Source organism: Ranitomeya imitator, chromosome 1, assembly GCF_032444005.1.
Source record: "Ranitomeya imitator isolate aRanImi1 chromosome 1, aRanImi1.pri, whole genome shotgun sequence".
NCBI lineage: Eukaryota > Metazoa > Chordata > Amphibia > Anura > Dendrobatidae > Ranitomeya > Ranitomeya imitator.
In genome coordinates, this window is record NC_091282.1 from 405,911,764 (window position 1) to 405,934,176 (window position 22,413).

Sequence of the window (22,413 nt, forward strand, 5' to 3'; positions counted from 1 at the left end):
AGCCCACTTTCTTCTTTGGGCCTATATCTGTGTTTCCACTTCATCGTGCCCATTGCCCAGCCAGTGATAGATGAGTCTGCTGGTACATTGACCCATAACGCAACATTCCCCGTGCACGCTACACAACAACATTGTGACCCTGCTGAAAGTCAGGTTGCTCTTCCCGCATACCATACCACCTTACACGGGGACAAAGAGGAAGGTGCAGATGAAAGTGCAGGTTCCTTCATCAGGTGGGGGGAGGAATACTAGTTGGCGACGTCACTGGCACAGGGCCTCTCATAGTACGCAAAAGTGTTGCTGCCGGTGGGAGGCGCCCCCGCCGTGCAAACACACCGCTGTACTTTGAGGGGCCCTGTGCCAGTGCCAATGCCAACGAGTGGGCCCCCCCTGCTTGCTCAGGTTCACAGCACTTGCAAAGTTGAAATACTTACCTCTCCCTGCTCCACTGCCGTGACGTGGTCCAGATTTCCTGGGCCCACTAATTACTTGAACCAGCCCTACCCCCCACAACTTTAGCCAAATGACCCCCAATTTCAAATGCCTTCCAATTATTATAAGGTAAATTACGCTTGACAAGCTTCATTAAGAAGAATGGATGGTTTTGACATTAACCCCTTCCCGACCTGTGACACAGCGTATGCGTCATGAAAGTCGGTGCCAATCCGACCTGTGACGCATATGCTGTGTCACAGAAAGATCGCGTCCCTGCAGGCCGGGTGAAAGGGTTAACTCCAATTTCACCCGGCCTGCAGGGACAGGGGGAGTGGTAGTTTAGCCCAGGGGGGGTGGCTTCACCCCCCCGTGGCTACGATCGCTCTGATTGGCTGTTGAAAGTGAAACTGCCAATCAGAGCGATTTGTAATATTTCACCTAAAAAACTGGTGAAATATTACAATCCAGCCATGGCCGATGCTGCAATATCATCGGCCATGGCTGGAAACACTTATGTGCACCCACCCCACCCCACCGATCGCCCCCCCAGCCCCCCGATCTGTGGTCCGCTCCCCTCTGTCCTGTGCTCCGCTCCCCCGTCCTCCTGTCCGCTCCCCCCGTGCTCCAATCACACCCCCCGTGCTCCAATCAAACCCCCCGCACTCCGATCACCCCGCCCCGCACAGCGATCGCCCCCCGTGCTCCGATTCCCCCCCCCCCGTGCTCCGATCCACCCCCCTGCACAGCGATCCCCCACCCCGTGCTCCAATCCACCCCCCGTGTTCCGATCCACCCCCCCATGCTCCGATCCACCCCCCCGTGCTTCGACTCTCCCCCCGTGCCCTGATCTCCCCCCCCCTTATACTTACCTCCCGGGATCCGTCCGTCTTCTTTCCTGGGCGCCGCCATCTTCCAAAATGGCGGGCGCATGTGCAGTGCGCCCGCCGAATCTGCCGGCCGGCAGATTCGTTCCAAAGTGAGTTTTGATCACTGAGATATAACCTATCTCAGTGATCAAAATAAAAAAAAATAGTAAATGACCCCCCCCCCCCCTTTGTCACCCCCATAGGTAGGGACAATAAAAAAATAAAGAAATTTTTTTTTTTTTTACACTAAGGTTAGAATAGGGTTAGGGTTAGGGTTAGGGGTGGGGTTAGGGTTAGGGGTAGGGTTAGGGTTAGGGGTAGGGTTAGGGGTAGGGTTAGGGGTAGGGGTAGGGTTAGGGTTAGGGCTAGGGTTAGGGGTAGGGTTAGGGGTAGGGTTAGGGTTAGGGGTAGGGTTAGGGGTAGGGGTAGGGTTAGGGCTAGGGTTAGGGTTAGGGGTAGGGTTAGGGCTAGGGTTAGGGTTTCGGTATGTGCACACGTATTCTTTTCCTCTGCGGATTTTTCCGCTGCGGATTTGATAAATCCGCAGTGCTAAACCGCTGTGGATTTATCGCGGATTTACCGTGGTTTTTCTGCGCATTTCACTGCGGTTTTACAACTGCGATTTTCTATTGGAGCAGTTGTAAAACCGCTGCGGAATCCGCAGAAAGAAGTGACATGCTGTGGAATGTAAACCGCTGCGTTTCCGTGCAGTTTTTCCGCAGCATGTGCACAGCGATTTTTGTTTCCCATAGGTTTACATTGAACTGTAAACCCATGGGAAACTGCTGCGGATCTGCAGCGTTTTCCGCAGCGTGTGCACATACCTTTAGAATTAGGCTATGTGCACACGGTGCAGATTTTGCTGCGGATCTGCAGCGGATTGGCCGCTGCGGATTCGCAGCAGTGTTCCATCAGGTTTGCAGGTCCATGTAAACATATGGAAAACCAAATCCGCTGTGCCCATGGTGCGGAAAATACCACGCGGAAATGCTGCGTTGTATTTTCCGCAGCATGTCAATTCTTTGTGCGGATTCCGCGGCGTTTTACACCTGTTCCTCAATAGGAATCCACAGGTGAAATCCGCACAAAAAACACTGGAAATCCACGGTAAATCCGCAGGTAAAACGCAGTGCCCTTTACCCGCGGATTTTTCAAAAATGATGCTGAAAAATCTCACACGAATCCGCAACGTGGGCACATAGCCTTAGGGTTAGGGTTGGAATTAGGGTTGTGGTTAGGGGTGTGATTAGGGTTATGGCTACAGTTGGGATTAGGGTTATGGGTGTGTTGGGGTTAGTGTTGGAGGTAGAATTGAGGGGTTTCCACTGTTTAGGCACATCAGGGGTCTCCAAACGCAACATGGCGCCACCATTGATTCCAGCCAATCTTGTATTCATAAAGTCAAATGGTGCTCCCTCAATTCCGAGCCCCGACGTGCGCCCAAACAGTGGTTTACCCCCACATATGGGGTACCAGCATACTCAGGACAAACTGCGCAACAATTACTGGGGTCCAATTTCTCCTGTTACCCTTGTGAAAAATTAAAAAATGCTTGCTAAAACATCATTTTTGAGGAAAGAAAAATTATTTTTTATTTTCACGGCTCTGCGTTGTAAACGTCTGTGAAACACTTGGGAGTTCAAAGTGCTCACCACATATCTAGATAAGTTCCTTGCAGGGTTTAGTTTCCAAAATGGGGTCACTTGTGGGGGGTCACATCAGGGGCTCTGCAAATGCAACGTGACGTCCGCAGACCATTCCATCAAAGTCTGCATTTCAAAAGTCACTACTTCCCTTCTGAGCCCCGACGTGTGCCCAAACAGTGGTTTACCCCCACACATGGGGTATCAGCGTACTCAGGAGAAACTGGACAACAACTTTTGTGGTCCAATTTCTCCTGTAACCCTTGGGAAAATAAAAAATTCTGGGCTAAATAATTATTTTTGAGGAAAGAAAACGTATTTATTATTTTCACGGCTCTGTGTTATAAACTTCTGTAAAGCACTTGGGGGTTGAAAGTGCTCACCACATATCTAGATAAGTTCCTTTGGGGGTCTAGTTTCCAAAATGGGGTCACTTGTGGGGGGTTTCTACTGTTTAGGCACACCAGGGGCTCTGCAAACGCAATGTGACGCCCGCAGACCATTCCATCAAAGTCTGCATTTCAAAAGTCACTACTTCCCTTCTGAGCCCCGACGTGTGCCCAAACATAGTAACATAGTAACATAGTTAGTAAGGCCGAAAAAAGACATTTGTCCATCCAGTTCAGCCTATATTCCATCATAATAAATACCCAGATCTAAGTCCTTCTACAGAACCTAATAATTGTATGATACAATATTGTTCTTCTCCAGGAAGACATCCAGGCCTCTCTTGAACCCCTCGACTGAGTTCGCCATCACCACCTCCTCAGGCAAGCAATTCCAGATTCTCACTGCCCTAACAGTAAAGAATCCTCTTCTATGTTGGTGGAAAAACCTTCTCTCCTCCAGACGCAAAGAATGCCCCCTTGTGCCCGTCACCTTCCTTGGTATAAACAGATCCTCAGCGAGATATTTGTATTGTCCCCTTATATACTTATACATGGTTATTAGATCGCCCCTCAGTCGTCTTTTTTCTAGACTAAATAATCCTAAATAATCCACACATGGGGTATCAGAGTACTCAGGACAAACTGGACAACAACTTTTGTGGTCCAATTTCTCCTGTAACCCTTGGGAAAATAAAAAAATTCTGGGCTAAATAATTATTTTTGAGGAAAGAAAACGTATTTATTATTTTCACTGCTCTGTGTTATGAACTTCTGTGAAGCACTTGGGGGTTCAAAGTGCTCACCTCACATCTAGATAAGTTCCTTTCGGGGTCTAGTTTCCAAAATGGGGTCACTTGTGGGGGGTTTCTACTGTTTAGCCACATCAGGGGCTCTGCAAACGCAACGTGACGCCCGCAGAGCATTCCATCAAAGTCTGCATTTCAAAATGTCACTACTTCACTTCCGAGCCCCAGCATGTGCCTAAACAGTGGTTTACCCCCACATATGGGGTATCAGCGTACTCAGGAGAAACTGGACAACAACTTTTGGGGTCAAATTTCTCCTGTTACCCTTGGGAAAATAAAAAAAAGCGGGCTAAAAAATCATTTTTGAGAAAAGAATTTTTTTTTTTAATTTTCATGGCTCTGCGTTATAAACTTCTGTGAAGCACTTGAGGGTTCAAAGTCCTCACCACACATCTAGATTAGTTCCTTTGGGGGTCTAGTTTCCAAAATGGGGTCATTTGTGGGGGATCTCCAATGTTTAGGCACACAGGGGCTCTCCAAACGCGACATGGTGTCCGCTAATGATTGGAGCTAATTTTCCATTTAAAAAGCCAAATGGCGTGCCTTCCCTTCTGAGCCCTGCCGTGCGCCCAAACAGTGGTTTACCCCCACATATGGGGTATCTGCGTACTCAGGACAAACTGGACAACAACATTTGTGGTCCAATTTCTCCTATTACCAATGGCAAAATAGGAAATTCCAGGCTAAAAAATCATTTTTGAGAAAAGAAAAATTATTTTTTATTTTCATGGCTCTGCATTATAAACTTCTGTGAAGCACCTGGGGGTTTAAAGTGCTCAGTATGCATCTAGATAAGTTCCTTGGGGGGTCTAGTTTCCAAAATGGGGTCATTTGTGGGGGAGCTCCAATGCATAGGCACACAGGGGCTCTCCAAACGCGACATGGTGTCCGCTAACAATTGGAGCTAATTTTCCATTCAAAAAGTCAAAAGGCGCGCCTTCCCTTCCGAGCCCTGCCGTGTGCCCAAACAGTGGTTTACCCCCACATATGAGAAATCAGTGCACTCGGGAGAAATTGCTCAACAAATTTTAGGATCCATTTTATCCTATTGCCCATGTGAAAATGAAAAAATTGAGGCGAAAATAAATTTTTTGTGAAAAAAAGTACTTTTTCATTTTTACGGATCAATTTGTGAAGCACCTGAGGGTTTAAAGTGCTCACTAGGCATCTAGATAAGTTCCTTGGGGGGTCCAGTTTCCAAAATGGGGTCACTTGTGGGGGAGCTCCAATGTTTAGGCACACAGGGTCTCTCCAAATGCGACATGGTGTCCGCTAACGATGGAGATAATTTTTCATTCAAAAAGTCAAATGGCGCTCCTTCCCTTCCGAGCCTTACCATGTGCCCAAACAGTGGTTTACCTCCACATGTGAGGTATCAATGTACTCAGGAGAAATTGCCCAACAAATTTTAGGATCCATTTTATCCTGTTGTCCATGTGAAAATGAAAAAATTGAGGCTAAAAGAATTTTTTTGTGAAAAAAAGTACTTTTTCATTTTTACGGATCAATTTGTGAAGCACCTGAGGGTTTAAAGTGCTCACTAGGCATCTAGATAAGTTCCTTGGGGGGTCCAGTTTCCAAAATGGGGTCACTTGTGGGGGAGCTCCAATGTTTAGGCACACAGGGTCTCTCCAAATGCGACATGGTGTCCGCTAACGATGGAGATAATTTTTCATTCAAAAAGTCAAATGGCGCTCCTTCCCTTCCGAGCCTTACCATGTGCCCAAACAGTGGTTTACCTCCACATGTGAGGTATCAATGTACTCAGGAGAAATTGCCCAACAAATTTTAGGATCCATTTTATCCTGTTGTCCATGTGAAAATGAAAAAATTGAGGCTAAAAGAAATTTTTTGTGAAAAAAAGTACTTTTTCATTTTTACGGATCAATTTGTGAAGCACCTGGGGGTTTAAAGGGCTCACTATGCATGTAGATAAGTTCCTTGGGGCGTCTAGTTTCCAAAATGGGGTCACTTGTGGGGGAGCTCCAATTTTTAGGCACACGGGGGCTCTCCAAACGTGACATGGTGTCCGCTAAAGAGTGCAGCCAATTTTTCATTCAAAAAGTCAAATGGCACTCCTTCCCTTCCAAGCCCTGCCGTGCGCACAAACAGTGGTTTACCCCCACATATGAGTTATCAGCGTACTCAGGACAAATTGGACAACAACTTTCGTGGTTCAGTTTCTCCTTTTACCATTGGGAAAATAAAAAAATTGTTGCTGAAAAATCATTTTTGTGACTAAAAAGTTAAATGTTCATTTTTTCCTTCCATGTTGCTTCTGCTGCTGTGAAGCACCTGAAGGGTTAATAAACTTCTTGAATGTGGTTTTGTGCACCTTGAGGGGTGCAGTTTTTAGAATGGTGTCACTTTTGGGTATTTTCAGCCATATAGACCCCTCAAACTGACTTCAAATGTGAGGTGGTCCCTAAAAAAAATGGTTTTGCAAATTTCGTTGTAAAAATGAGAAATCGCTGGTCAAATTTTAACCCTTATAACTTCCTAGCAAAAAAAAATTTTGTTTCCAAAATTGTGCTGATGTAAAGTATACATGTGGGAAATGTTATTTATTAACTATTTTGTGTCACATAACTCTCTGGTTTAACAGAATAAAAATTCAAAATGTGAAAATTGCGACATTTTCAAAATTTTCGCCAAATTTCCGTTTTTATCACAAATAAACACAGAATTTATTGACCTAAATTTACCACTAACATGAAGCCCAATATGTCACGAAAAAACAGTCTCAGAACCGCTAGGATCCATTGAAGCGTTCCTGAGTTATTACCTCATAAAGGGACACTGGTCAGAATTGCAAAAAACGGCAAGGTCTTTAAGGTCAAAATAGGCTGGGTCATGAAGGGGTTAAAATGGCCACTCTAGGTGTTTTCCTGGCCCCCACTCACTGCCGACTATGCTGCCCCATTGACTTGCATTGGGTTTCGTGTTTCGGTCGATCCCGACTTTACGTCATAATCGGCCGATTTCACTCGACCCGACTTTGGACATAGTCGGGTTTCGCAAAACCCGGCTCGACTCTAAAAAGGTCAAGGTCGCTCAACTCTAGTAATAACTCTTCATCTGGCTATTTTTTAACACCATGTAAATTATAAATATTATTTTTTTATGATCTTTACAGTGGATTTGATATGTAATGGTGGACCTTTAACGCTCTTTAGGGGCATTATTTGTCCTATCTAATTAGCCTAGTGCATTTTTAGTCCACATTTGATTCTACAATGTGACTTTCTGTCATAACATTTTTTTGCTTTCTTCATTACAAAAGCATAGGATATGTCACAGACAAATCCTATTTCTTCAGAAACATCAGATACATTTCTGAAAAAATATTAATTCTCAGGCTATTCCAGTAACTGGAACACCTGATTTATTGTTTTAGCCTCCCTTATATTCCCGGCAGGCAAAATATTGTATTCAATCATAAGAAACGCATTCAAACAAGATTTTCAAGTTATGCATGTTTCTTATTGACTTGCTTTAATTTAAGGATACTGAGTAGGTGTGACTAATTACAATGTGTTTTCAGACTTTATCTAAACTCATTTTTTCATTTCCTCTTTCAGTTGAGGACTTTTCATTTTTATTTATTTATTTTAATCAGTATTATGCTGAGAGCACACAAAGCAGAGGAACAATTACAGGGAGTATAAAGGTATAAGTCGCACCCATGCCATAGGGCCTGGGTTGCCCAAAAAGCTTCTTGGTCACATAAGAAGACAGCAGTATTATAAAATGGCACATAGTAGATAAGGAGGCCCGTTACCGATATCGCACTGGGGCTCAGTAGTTATGTCTCAAACGTGTGCTCTGCAAACTTTAGCCATAATGCTTTTCCATCCCCACTGGAAAAAGGATGAAGGAATCTGTACACAACAGTGCCCTTTGATGACATTATCATACTTAACGTGTGACATGATCATGTTATGTTTGGACATCACACGTTTATGCACTAATGTTTTAATATTGCACAAAGTGTCTATTTCCCATATACAAAAACGTTAATCCTGTCCTGCAAATTTTGTCAAGTGTACCTTAGTCATAATGGATGTTGAGGTTTTCTTTAAAATTATTTTCTAAAGAAGTCATGGGAGGGACATATGAAACTAAATTTGGCGGCATTTTCTTTTGGGCAGTACCGAAATGCCAAATGTTAGATAAAGAACATATATTTGACATTACCATACAGAGATGTATAGGACGATTAATACCTTTATATTGTCAGTCCATTCTCCATTACAAAAAAAACAGCGTTTCTATTGATATGCAAATGAGGCTGAAGAAGTATCTGTAGATCTGTCACTTCAGCTCTACTCCCAGTAGACTAATGCCTCCTCAACTGACGTGCCCCTTGCCTGACGTCACAGCATAGAGTCAGTCAGTCAGTCCAGGAGAGGCAGTGCTGGACGAGGTAAAGAGCTGGACTCATGGAGGCTTCAGATCTACCACAGTCTTTCTCGCACATTTGCATATAAATTCTTACATTGACTTGTCAGTAGGGGAGGAATGGACTGGCCATGTAAAGGTTCTGTTGAACTTGTTCGAGCTACATGCTCATATACATAGTTTTGGGGGGGTGAAATCCTACTGACATGTTCCCTTTTATTCACTGGACAATGTGTCTCTGAGTTGCTTTCTCTTCTAATACTGACAGGTACTACAAATGAAAATGAGTATAATAATATTGATACAAAAGTATGGGATGAAGGAATTAAACAAAAAACTACTTATTGAATCCATAGGATATTACATGGCGGTATTATTTTCTCTCTGAATGGCGCTGAATTGTATTAAAATTTAGGTGGGTTCTCCAGTCAAAACAGGTTATTGCAGGATATGCAATAACTTATTAGTCAGTGAGCATCTTGTAAAGTGTCCGAGAAAGGTAGCTGCGACCGAGCTGTTGTCCGGTTGCGCTTTGGCACTTTACAGACAAGAAGTGTCCCAGTTCCAGTGTGCTGTAGGGTGCAGGGGCATCACACGCACATGTAGGCTGCAGGCATCCACTGGCTCCAGTCTTCCAGCCTCAAGAGTTGTCGTGCACAATGCATGGGGCACCAAGTTTTTTGAAAAAGTCAAACTTTTCCTAAACAGTCCAAGTTGATCAGGTGGGCACAAGTGGGAAAGGGCACAGCAACTCGCACTTCCTTCCTCCTCAGTAAACTCCTCTTCAGCCCTGCCACCCATTTATTCTTGATTACCTCCAAACCCGCTGTCTTCATCAACCTCAATGATTCATTGTCCACTTCGGCAGTGCATCTGGGTCCTGGCCCAAGCCCTAGGTCCATCAGGAAACTCCATTTGGCCTTCCACTGCCTCAAATATTTATCCCATGCTGCCCCTAGTGATCCACCCCACCTTAATTTGAACTCCACTATACACTTCACTAACTGACACTGAACTCCCTCCAACCAGTAAGTGCCCCCATTTTAACTGACACTAGTGCCCACCCACTGAGTTAAATTTATCTTTAACCATGTCTTATCTTGTATGCTAAACCTTTTATCCCTATTCTATATCATATGCTGTGCTAAGCTTATCATTATGTGATACTCACATTATGCATTAACATCTTATATACTGTACATCAACATAATACATTACATTAGACGCGCGTTACTTTTCCATATAAAACAGCACAACGATATTCACATAGCATGTCTTTGGTCTTCGTGACTAAAGGTACCATTACACTTAACAATTTACCAACGATCACGACCAACGATACGACCTGGCCGTGATCGTTGGTAAGTCGTTGTGTGGTCGCTGGGGAGCTGTCACACAGACAGCTCTCTCCAGCGACCAATGATCAGGGGAACGACTTCGGCATCGTTGAAACTGTCTTCAACGATGCCGAAGTCCCCGGGTAACCAGGGTAAACATCGGGTTACTAAGCGCAGGGCCGCGCTTAGTAACCTGATGTTTACCCTGGTTACCATTGTAAAAGTAAAAAAAAAAAACACTACATACTTACATTCCTGTTGCGTCCCCCAGCGTCAGCTTCCCTGCACTGTGTAAGCGCTGGCCGGAAAGCAGAGCGGTGACATCGCTGTGCTCTGCTTTACGGCCGGCGCTGACACTGGGGGATGCAGGGAAGCTGACGTTGAAGGACGCGACAGGAATGTAAGTATGTAGTGTTTTTTTTTTTACTTTTCCAATGGTAACCAGGGTAAACATTGGGTTACTAAGCTCGGCCCTGCGCTTAGTAACCCGATGTTTACCCTGGTTACCAGTGAAGACATCGCTGAATCGGCGTCACACACGCCGATTCAGCGATGTCAGCGGGTGATCAGCGACGAAATAAAGTCCTGATCATTCCCCAGCGACCAACGATCTCCCAGCAGGGGCCTGATCGTTGGTCGCTGTCACGCATAAAGATTTCGTTAACGATATCGTTGCTATATCACAAAAAGCAACGATATCGTTAACGATATCGTTATGTGTGACGGTACCATTAGAGCAGGGTTAGACAGTCCACATTCCTACAGTCTGACTGCCCGGACCTGCACAGATGAACAGAATGGGGAACTTTTAACCCCTCTTAGAATTGAGTGGCTGTGTGCATTCTAGACCATTGCCCTATTCATTCCCTAAGGGGCTGCCAAGCTGGGCTCTCAGCATTTTCTGGAAGCCCTATAGAGAAAGAATAGAGGGACTGTGTGATAAATTCTAATGGGGATAAAAGTTCCTTGTTCTGCCAATCTGTATGTGTCCCAGAGGTCGGACTTCACGATCATTAAGTTATCACCTCTCCGGCGGACAGGTGATAATTCGTTCTCACTAGCATTTGAAAAATTGTTGTATTAATGGTTTTAGAGAACACAATTTTCAAAGGTCAGTACTATACACGTCATACCAATATCAGTAGGATTCTAAAGAAGGTCATGTAAGGTTAGCATCCTCAATAATCAGAACCTCCCACTCCCGTCTCCAAGACTTTACACGTGCTGCGCCGATTCTTTGGAATGCACTACCTAGGTTAATACGATTAATCCCCAATCCCCACAGTTTTAAGCGTGCCCTAAAAACTCATTTGTTCAGACTGGCTTACCGCCTCAATGCATTAACCTAACGATCCCTGTGTGGCCTATTTATAATAAAAAAAAAAAAAAAAAAAAAAGGTTCCTCGCATCATGTTCTCATACACTTTATGCAGTATTAGCCCTCTGTGTCTGTACTGTTACATACTTAGGCAGGTAACTGGTTCATGCAGCTTTACATGAACACCTGAGCCTTACACTATAGCTGGTCCGAATAACTAAAGCAATTGTTACCATCCACCTCTCGTGTCTCCCCTTTTCCCCATAGTTTGTAAGCTTGCGAGCAGGGCCCTTATTCCTCTTGGTATCTATTTTGAACTGTGATTTCTGTTATGCTGTAATGTCTATTGTCTGTACAAGTCCCCTCTATAATTTGTAAAGCGCTGCGGAATATGTTGGCGCTATATAAATAAAAATTATTATTATATTATTATGTAAATTTAGTGGTGACCAGTAACTAAACTGTATTCATTTACTTTGTTTCAGACTTTCCTGGAGTACTCAGATACTGGCTCAAAGTTTGTGTTTGGAGAAAAGTATGTTGACCACTTTTTCGCTTTTAAGGTGAGCCCTAAAAAAGTTAATAAATTGTGTCTAAATAACTGAGGAGCATACTCTGTACCAATAAATGTTGGCTGTCATCTCGCTAGTTTGAAAAACAAACTTACACTGCACCAAAAGGAAGAACATAAGGACAGCGACAGCATACATTTATTGTATACCCTTCCCCTAGATTAGAAATCCAGATAGCTTCAAGCATTATAATGAACCAACCGACCTTTACGTCTTTTATAGCTTTTATTATTCTTTGTTCTATATGCCATTGGGAAATTTTAGAACACAAGAAGCTGACACTACCACCAATGCTCTAAAATATAGGATTACTGAGTCTATTCGGGCATCTAAACCCATTTAGCATCTGTCAAGGATTTTACTAACCCTAAGGCCATGTGCATACGTTCAGTATTTGGTCAGTATTTTACATCAGTACTTATAAGCCAAAACAAGGAGAGGAACACTCAGAGGAAAAGTATAAGAGAAACATGTCACCACTTCTGTATTTATCACCTACTCCTGGATTTGGCTTACAAATACTGAGGTAAAATACTGACCAAATACTGAACGTGTGAATGTGGCCTTAAGGTACCGTCACATTAAGCAACTTAACAATGAGAACGACAATGATCCGTGACGTTGCAGCGTCCTGGATAGCAATCTCGTTGTGTTTGACACGCAGCAGCGATCAGGATCCCGCTGTGACATCGCTGTTCGTCGCTGAAAGTCCGGAACCTTATTTGGTCGTCAGGTCGGCGTGATTCGTCCTGTTTGACAGCAAAAGCAACGATGCCTGCAATGTTTTTCCATGGAGCGAACAACCAGCGAGAACGATAAGTACGTCACTGGATCGCTCCTGCATCGTTCTGCTGTTGCCGGTGTTTGACGTCTCCTAGCAACCTAAACAGAGACGCTGCAGCGATCGGCATCGTTGTCTATATCGCTACAGCGTCGCTTAATGTGACGGTACCTTTAGTCTCAGGTTCAAGGCAAGGGAGTGGTACATTCATAGAAGTGCTACGTCAGAGATTCTAGGTGAAATTGTCAAGTGAAACTTTTCTCTTGTATCACGCAGGTCCTACCAATTGTGATATTCTTCAGCACTGTCATGTCAATGCTTTATTACCTCGGTTTCATGCAGTGGTTAATTAAAAAGGTAAATATTCTTTTTTTTTGCTTTTTCTCTTCTTACCAATGTTTCCATTTACATGTTATAGATATAATGTAAATATACAGTATAGCTGTGTAAAGCGTGCAAGAGAGGTAGTCATGACTGAGCTGATTTCTGGTTACGTTCTGGCACTTTAAAGACAAACGGTGTCCCAGTCTCAGTGTGCTGTCGTGTGTGGGGAACACCACAGTCACTTGTAGGCCGCAGGCCTAGGATGTCTCCAGGCCTCCACACTCAGAAGCCGCCGTACACAATTCAGGGAACACCAAGTTCATTGCAACAAGCAAATGTTTAATAGTTCGTTCTGGTTCATCAAGTGGTAACACATGGGATAGGGCACAGCACTTAATATTCCTTACTTTCTCAGCACAACACATCTTCAGTCCTATCATTCGTTCGTCCTTGAGCATCTCTTCTCACACTGGCTCTGTTAGCCCCATGGGACCTCCCTTCAAATTTGGCAATGCACCCGGGATCCATTACCTTCCATCTTGGTGGGTCCCTGTCAATGTTCCCTTGTATGCCAAAGGATACGATGTGCCCGGCAGCCCCTATGTTAGTCCTTGGGCTCCAGACATGACAGGAGAGTACCCTCGGGATTATAGCATGGCATCCCACTGCCTCGAATGGTAAACACATGCTGACCCTAGCAGCGCACTGGACTTGAATTTGGACTTGTCATTGCTCTTCTCTATCTCTTTCACCATCAAGAAGTGACCACCTTTCATTAACATTAGTTTTGACCCACTGGGCTAGTTCTATCAATAACTATGTCCTATCCTATAGGCTAAACCTATTGGCCTGATCTTATGTCCTATACCATTGCTAACTCACTTACTATACAAACAGTACTTTTCTTATCCCTAATCTAATCCTTTGCCTACTCTACACTATGCACTACTCACATTATACATTAACATTTTACATTACTTACATGCTGTACGTCAGGGGTGTCAAACTGCATTCCTCGAGGGCTGCAAACAGGTCATGTTTTCAGGATTTCCTTGTACTGCACAGGTGATAATTTAATCACCAACTTATTATTTGTGTAGGTGATTAAATTATCACCTGTGCTGTACAATGAAATCCTGAAAACATGACCTGTTTGCAGCCCTCGAGGAATGCAGTTTGACACCCCTGATGTACATTACCATAACACATTTTATAAAATGCACATCACCATTCACATTACATCTAAATCCGCATAACACAATACATATAACGTGATTGTTGTCTTAAGGCGTAAGAATGCAGTAGAACAGTAACTGTAACTTTATTACAGCTGAATAAATAGTCCCAATTAGAGTTGAGAGGATAAAGTAATATTTTCTCAAATTTGTGGTTTCATGCAGATTTGAACACTTTAAGATTCGACTTATTATTCGCCGCCGAAAAAATAAAAAACAACTTGCCTGGCACTATTTCCAAGCTGCCGAAGCTTTGGTTAAGCAAGCTAATGATGTTTTACATTGCCTTTCGAGTTTAGACATAATGCCCTGCAGGTCAGAGTCCGACACAGAGATCTTAATAGATCATTTACATATAATGAAAATGTGGATTTCTGTGGAATAAAACATCAGAATGCAGATATCAAGTTATCATTTTATTCAGTTTCCTATAACCTACTGTACATACACATATCGACGGCTTAGGAGTGTTGATCCTACTGACAAATTCCCTTTAAATGGTTAAACAACAGTGATCAGAGTGTGCTTTGGCCGATGTAGTTACAGATGCCAGCTCTTAAACACAGTGATGCCTGTTTGGTATATCATAGGTTATTAAGGTGTTCATTTAAAAATAAGTATTTGTTTAAACATTATTTTGTCGTTGTAGCTAACATCTTATATGGTGTAATAACAATAAAAAAGTTAATTGTCATATGTACAGCTCTGGCAAAAATTAAGAGACCACCACATCAAACTCTGTCATGTGCAGCCCAATCTCCAGACCTGGCTGACCCCCATTGAAAACCTCTGGAATGTAATCAAGAGGATGATGGATAGTCACAAGCCATCAAACAAAGAAGAACTGCTTACATTTTTGCGCCAGAAGCAGTGTGAAAGATTGATGGAAAGCATGCCAAGACGCATGAAAGCTGTGATTAAAAATCATGGTTATTCCACAAAATATTGATTTCTGGACTCTTCCTGAGTTAAAACATTAGTATTGTTGTTTCTAAATTATTATGAACTTGTTTTCTTTGCATTATTTGAGGTCTGAAAGAACTGGGCTTTTAAAAATGTTTTTGACCATTTCTCCTTTTCAGAAAAAAAATACAAAATTTATTGCTTGGAAATTCAGAGACATATTGTCAGTAGTTTATAGAATAAATGAACAATTTACATTTTTACTCATTTTACTCATATTTTTATACCTATAAAGAGAAATATCAGACAAACTGAACATTTTTCAGTGGTCTCTTAATTGTTGCCAGAGCTGTATATGTTACAAGGAACCTGTCATATCTAGTGATGAGCAAACATGCTCAGATAAAGGGTTATCTGAACATGTTTGGGTGCTAACTGAGTGTCTTCGACATACTCAAAAAAATATTTCTCGAGTGACAGCGGCTGCATGTCTTGTGGCTGTTTGACAGCCGCAATGCAGAGTTTGTCTAACAAACAGGCAATCCCTGCATGTGTTGCGGCTAATAGCCACAAGACATGCAGCCCCTGGGACTCAAACATGTTTTTTGAGCACGCTCGGATAACAACAAAGCATGCTTTCATAACACCTTCTTTCATCACTAGTTATGTCCCAAAATGCTATTAACCTGCAGATATTAAGCCACAGCACTGAAAGCCCGGCTACCAGGAGGAAATTAACTTTATGCCTCCAGGAAGCTCCTCTTCATAAGGTGTAGCCAACTTAGTACATTGCCTCAGCACTGACTGATAGTTGGCTCTACAGTGCATCAGTGCAGAGGTGACTGTTAGTCAGTGACAGGATGTGGTTACAGTTGCCACTTACTTTGTACTGAGCGGTGAATGAATCTGTGCCTATTAGTGATGATCGAGTGTACTCATTTCTCGGGTTTTCCCGTGCACTCTCTGGTGATCTCTGAGTATTTATAACTGCTCGGAGATTTAGTTTTCATTGCCTCAGCTGCATGATTTATAGCTGATAGACAGCTTAACCCTGCTGTTCTGTTGGTCAAAAATGACCGACTTTGAACTTCAATATTCTTTAAAATATTCAAGATGCGGCTCTGAAACCCGTGGCCGACCGACCCATCCTCATTTAAGTCAATCAACCACAAGTTTCAGAACCGCATCTTGAACACCCCAAAAAATACCAAAGTTCAAAATAGGTCTCCCCAGACCGAACAGAACAGCAGGGTTAAATACATGTGGGGATTCCCTAGCAACAGGCAATCTCCACATGTACTCAGGCTGGCTAGCAGCTGTAAATCATGCAGCTGAGGCAATGAAAACTAAATTTCCGAGCAGTTACAAATACTTGAAAACCACCCGAGCATTACACTCGCTCATCATTAATGCCTATGACTGAAAGCCAAAGACTGACAGGAGGAATAAGCTGATTTCCTCCCAGTAGCTGAGCTTGCAGTGGTGCAGGCACAAGGCTTTTAAACATTATTAACCTCCAGATTAGCCCTATATATGCTGGTTAATAGTGCTTTTTGACATGGCAGGTTCCCTTTAAACTGTGGAAAAAAGAAACTAATATTTACTATGTACTTTTTTAATAGGTTGGATGGTTAATGCAAATTACTATGGCAACAACTCCTACTGAATCATTGGTTGCTGCTGGGAACATTTTTGTTGGCCAGGTATGTCTCCCATACTCATATTTCAATAGTTCAAATAATATACACAGTATATACTGTGTATATATATATATATATATATATACTTATTATTGTATATATTGCATTAACTACTGTTTAATATCGTTTAATACTGTTTAATGGTGCATTAGTTTCTGTTTCCAGCAGTAGTGTTCTATTGCCAGTGAAACACATTAAAAAAACAGGAAGCTCCTGTTCACTGTATGTGTGTAGCTGGAGCACATTTTACTTTCCTTTCACTTCACTTTGCAAGCTAACAGACAAGATATTAAGATCCTAAGCTATAAGAAATACCAGTTGTAAGCTGTGTTATCTTTGTTCCTGAATAAACATACAGTACAGACCAAAAGTTTGGACGCACCTTCTCATTTAAAGATTTTTCTGTATTTTCATGACTATGAAAATTGTACATTCACACTGAAGGCATCAAAACTATGAATTAACACATGTGAAATTATATACTTAACAAAAAAGTGTGAAACAACTGAAAATACAATATGTCTTATATTCTAGGTTCTTCAAAGTAGCCACCTTTTGCTTTGATGACTGCTTTGCACACTCTTGGCATTCTCTTGATGAGCTTCAAGAGGTAGTCACCGGGAATGGTCTTCCAACAATCTTGAAGGAGTTCCCAGAGATGCTTAGCACTTGTTGACCATTTTGCCTTCACTGTGCAGTCCAGCTCACCCCAAACCATCTCAATTGGGTTCAGGTCTGGTGACTGTGGAGGCCAGGTCATCTGGCATAGCACCCCATCACTCTCCTTCTTGGTCAAATAGTGATTACACAGCCTGGAGGTGTGTTTGGGGTCATTGTCCTGTTGAAAAATAAATGATGGTCCAACTAAATGCAAATCGGATGGAATAGCATGCCGCTGCAAGATGCTGTGGTAGCCATGCTGGTTCAGTATGCCTTCAATTTTGAATAAATCCCCAACAGTGTCACCAGCAAAGCACCACCACACCATCACACCTCCTCCTCCATGCTTCACGGTGGGCACCAATCATGTAGAGTCCATCCGTTCACCCTTTCTGCGCAGCACAAAGACACGGTGGTTGGAACCAAAGATCTCAAATTTGGACTCATCAGACCAAAGCACAGATTTCCACTGGTCTAATGTCCATTGCTTGTGTTCTTTAGCCCAAACAAGTCTCTTCTGCTTGTTGCCTTTCCTTAGCAGTGGTTTCCTAGCAGCTATTTTACCATGAAGGCCTGCTGCACAAAGTCTCCTCTCAACAGTTGTTGTAGAGATGTGTCTGCTGCTAGAACTCTGTGTGGCATTGACCTGGTCTCTAATCTGAGCTGCTCTTAACCTGGGATTTCTGAGACTGGTGACTTGGATAAACCTATCCTCAGAAGCAGAGGTGACTCTTGGTCTTCCTTTACTTGGGCGGTCCTCATGTGAGCCAGTTTCTTTGTAGCACTTGATGGTTTTTGCAACTGCACTTGGGGACACTTTCAAAGTTTTCCCAACTTTTTGGACTGACTGACCTTCATTTCTTAAAGTAATGATGGCCACTCGTTTTTCTTGGCTGCTTTTTTCTTGCCATAATACAAATTCTAACAGTATATTCAGTAGGACTATCATCTGTGTAGCCACCAGACTTCTGCACAACACAACTGATTGTCCCAACCCCATTTATAAGGCAAGAAATCCCACTTATTAACCCTGACAGGGCACACCTGTGAAGTGAAAATCAATCCCGGTGACTACCTCTTGAAGCTCATCAAGGGAATGCCAAGAGTGTGCAAAGCAGTCATCAAAGCAAAAGGTGGCTACTTTGAAGAAGCTAGAATATAAGACATAATTTCAGTTGTTTCACACTTTTTTGTTAAGTGTATAATTCCACAAGTGTTAATTCATAGTTTTGATGCTTTCAGTGTGAATGTACAATTTTCATAGCCATGGAAAAACAAAAAAATCTTTAAATGAGATGGTATGTCCAAACTTTTCGTCTGTACTGTATATTCACTGTTGAATAGCTGGATAGTACAGAGATTAATCCAATGCTATAGGCCCAGAGACCTAGTGACTCAGAGAACAACCCAGAAGAGAGAGAAGAACAGTGTAATAAGAAGATGACCATCAGCAGCAACTCTGTGAAGTTCACAGTGCCAAATCTGACTAACCAAAACTACAAAATCATGGAAATTTAAGGTAGAGATGCTGCTGAAAAGAGAAAGTACATGAATATACACCCATGAGTCTAGACCTGACTGTCATGATAAGGTAATTCAGTACCACAATGGACATTGAGGTCAGAGCACATACAGTGACCTGACAATAACCCAAAAACATAGAACGAGCTCTGAGACGTGGAAACTCTGCTGACCGCAATCCCTAATCCTCTCCAACACACTAAAGGCAGCCGTGGATTGCGCCTAACGCTCCCTATGCAACTCGGCACAGCCTGAGAAACTAGCTAGCCTGAAGATAGAAAATAAGCCTACCTTGCCTCAGAGAAATACCCCAAAGGAAAAGGCAGCCCCCACACATAATGACTGTGAGCAAAGATGAAAAGACAAACGTAGAGATGAAATAGATTTAGCAAAGTGAGGCCCGACTTTCTGAACAGAGCGAGGATAGGAAAGGTAACTTTGCGGTCAACACAAAACCCTACAAAAACCACGCAAAGGGGGCAAAAAGACCCTCCGTACCGAACTAACGGCACAGAGGTACACCCTCTGCGTCCCAGAGCTCCCAGCAAGCAGGAAAAAACAAATAGACAAGCTGGACAGAAAAAAACAGCAAACACAATAGCAAAGCGGAACTTAGCTATGCAGAGCAGCAGGCCACAGGAACGATCCAGGAGGAAACAGGTCCAATACTAGAACATTGACTGGAGGCCAGGATCAAAGCACAAGGTGGAGTTAAATAGAGCAGCACCTAACGACTTCACCACATCACCTGAGGAAGGAAACTCAGAAGCCGCAGTACCACTTTCCTCCACCAACGGAAGCTCACAGAGAGAATCAGCCGAAGTACCACTTGTGACCACAGGAGGGAGCTCTGCCACAGAATTCACAACACCTGACCCAATACCAGAAGATTGGGTAGAGAAGGATCAAAAAGCAAAACACACTTTCTCCATCAGTATAGATGATGATCAAGTTGTGAATTTATGTAAATGTGTAACTGCAAAAGAAATGTGGGAACAGCTGCAGAAAGTGCATGAAAGGATACATCTCAGCAATAAGCTCTATTTAATGAGTGAACTTTATCAGTCTAAGCTAAATAAGGGCCAGGATAACCAGGGTTATGTAAGAAAAACTCTAGAAATTGTTTAGCACCTGTGAGGCATTGGGGAAGATCTAAAGTATTTCCATGTTGCTGCACTACTACTAAGCTATCTACTAGAAAGATATGACACACGTGTAACAGCACTAGATGCACCCAGATTATAAGCTTATATTGGAGTATGTCAGAGAAGCATGTAGATGAATATAAGCGAAAGACAGAAAGTGTAAGCAACAGTGCTTTATCCAAAGCAGAATCCGCTTTAAAAACCCAAGATCTACCAAAAAGAAAAGTCATTTGAAGGAAACATATGAGTGTTTTGTCTATCTTTGCAAGAAATCAGGGCACTTAAAGACTGACTGCAGAGTCTAGAAAACTATAATGAATCAGCTAAAAAGAAATACAATTGTCAAAGGGTTACAAGTACCATTACTGAAAAATATGGCACTTCAAGTACTGAAACTGCATTTACTGTTAAGGCAAGTACATCAAAGCATGCATGGTGTATAGACTCTGGGGCAACTAGCCATATGACTAATGACAGAAGATGTTTCTCTAACCTTGACCAAAGTCATAGCAAGTGATCTTCGCTAATGGTCAGTATATGAATTCAGAAGGAATTGGAAATGGTTACATTAATTGTCAAGTCTCCCCAACACAAAGCAGAAAGATTCGAGTAACCTCGAGTATCCTCTATATCCCGAGTCTTGAAAGCAATCTGTTATCTGCCGATTGGACATCACTTCACGAGAAGTGTGCTGTCTTACAGATGCCCAAATCAAAGATGTGCCTGATAGAGTATCAAGACTCTTTATTGCTATAGACAACTACACAGACCCACCAATACATGTAGGAACAAATGACACAGCAAAATGGACCTGGAAACTATATGCAAAGACTTTGAAGACCTAGGCTGAAAAGTAAATAAACTGGAGGTCATTGTCTCATTCATCCTGCCAGTGGTTGGACATTGAAAAAGGAGAGTGAACAGCATTCTGCAGGTGAACAGCTGGCTACATCAATTGTGCCATCAGCAATGTTTTGAGTTTTTTGACCATGTAGTGAATTTCTTGCATGATGGACTCCTTGTTAAAGATGGATTGCATCTAATAAAAAAAGGAGAACATATATTTGGTGGATGTCTTGCAACACTCATCAGTAGAGTTTTAAATTAGAGCAATATGGGATGGGAAGTATACGGCCAGGAATAAGTACCGAGTTCTTTTGCGAACCCTGCAATGAGAAGTGGAACAAACTCTGAGTAAAAATAGAGGAGCAAACGAAACTGATAACAAACTAAAATGTGTCTATACAAACGCATAGCATGAGAAAAACAAGGAGAATTGGAGATGTTAACACAGGAAGAAAAATATGATGTCATAGGCATCACTGGAACCTAATGGGATGATACACTTGAATGGAATTGAAATCTTGAAGGCTATTTGTAAGAAACCTATTTATAAGAATTAAGGTACCGTCACACTAGACGATATCGCTAGCGATCCGTGACGTTGCAGCGTCCTCGCTAGCGATATCGTCCAGTGTGACAGGCAGCAGCGATCAGGCCCCTGCTGTGCTGTCGCTGGTCGGGGAAGAAAGTCCAGAACTTTATTTCGTCGCTGGACTCCCCGCAGACATCGCTGAATCGGTGTGTGTGACACCGATTCAGCGATGTCTTCACTGGTAACCAGGGTAAACATCGGGTAACTAAGCGCAGGGCCGCGCTTAGTAACCCAATGTTTACCCTGGTTACCATCGTAAAAAAACAAACAGTACATACTTACATTCAGCTGTCTGTCCCTTGCCGTCTATTTCCTGCACTGACTGCTGGCCGCAAAGTGAAAGTGAAAGCACAGCACAGCGGTGAGTCACACAGCGGTGACTCACCGCTGTGGCTGTGCTCTGCTTTCACTTTGCGGCCAGCAGTCAGTGCAGCAAACAGACGGCAAGGGACAGACAGCTGAATGTAAGTATGTACTGTTTGTTTTTTTGCGATGGTAACCAGTGTAAACATCGGGTTACTAAGCGCGGCCCTGCGCTTAGTTACCCGATGTTTACCCTGGTTACCGGGGACCTCGGGATCGTTGGTCGCTGGAGGGCGGTCTGTGTGACAGCTCTCCAGCGACCAAACAGCGACGCTGCAGCGATCCGGATCGTTGTCGGTATCGCTGCAGCGTCGCTAAGTGTGACGGTACCTTTAGGCTTAGCAAGTGGAGAAGAGGTGTTGCATTGTATGTAGGGGAAGTGTATATCTCCACAGAGATTCAAGCTTCAGAGAATGATAGCTCCGTAGGAATTGTTTGGGTAAGACTACAAAGAGAGAAGAACAGAAAGGACACTATTCTAGGGGTTTACTATAGGCCACCTGGACAGACTGAAGATATAGATGAGCTCTTTTTACATCAGATGACTTTGTTCTAAAAAAAAAAGTGATCATGATCATA

The 22,413-nt window shown here is 43.0% G+C and overlaps 1 protein-coding gene across 1 annotated transcript in view; it reads left to right on the top strand.

Moving 5' to 3' along the window:
* Nucleotides 1-22,413, top strand: part of SLC28A3 (solute carrier family 28 member 3) — a 173,294-nt gene that overhangs the window by 119,147 nt on the left and 31,734 nt on the right. The window contains exons 8-10 of the mRNA XM_069762596.1: nucleotides 11,681-11,758; nucleotides 12,825-12,905; nucleotides 16,633-16,713. Coding sequence (XP_069618697.1) covers nucleotides 11,681-11,758; nucleotides 12,825-12,905; nucleotides 16,633-16,713 — 240 coding nt within the window. The remainder of the gene's footprint in view (nucleotides 1-11,680; nucleotides 11,759-12,824; nucleotides 12,906-16,632; nucleotides 16,714-22,413) is intronic.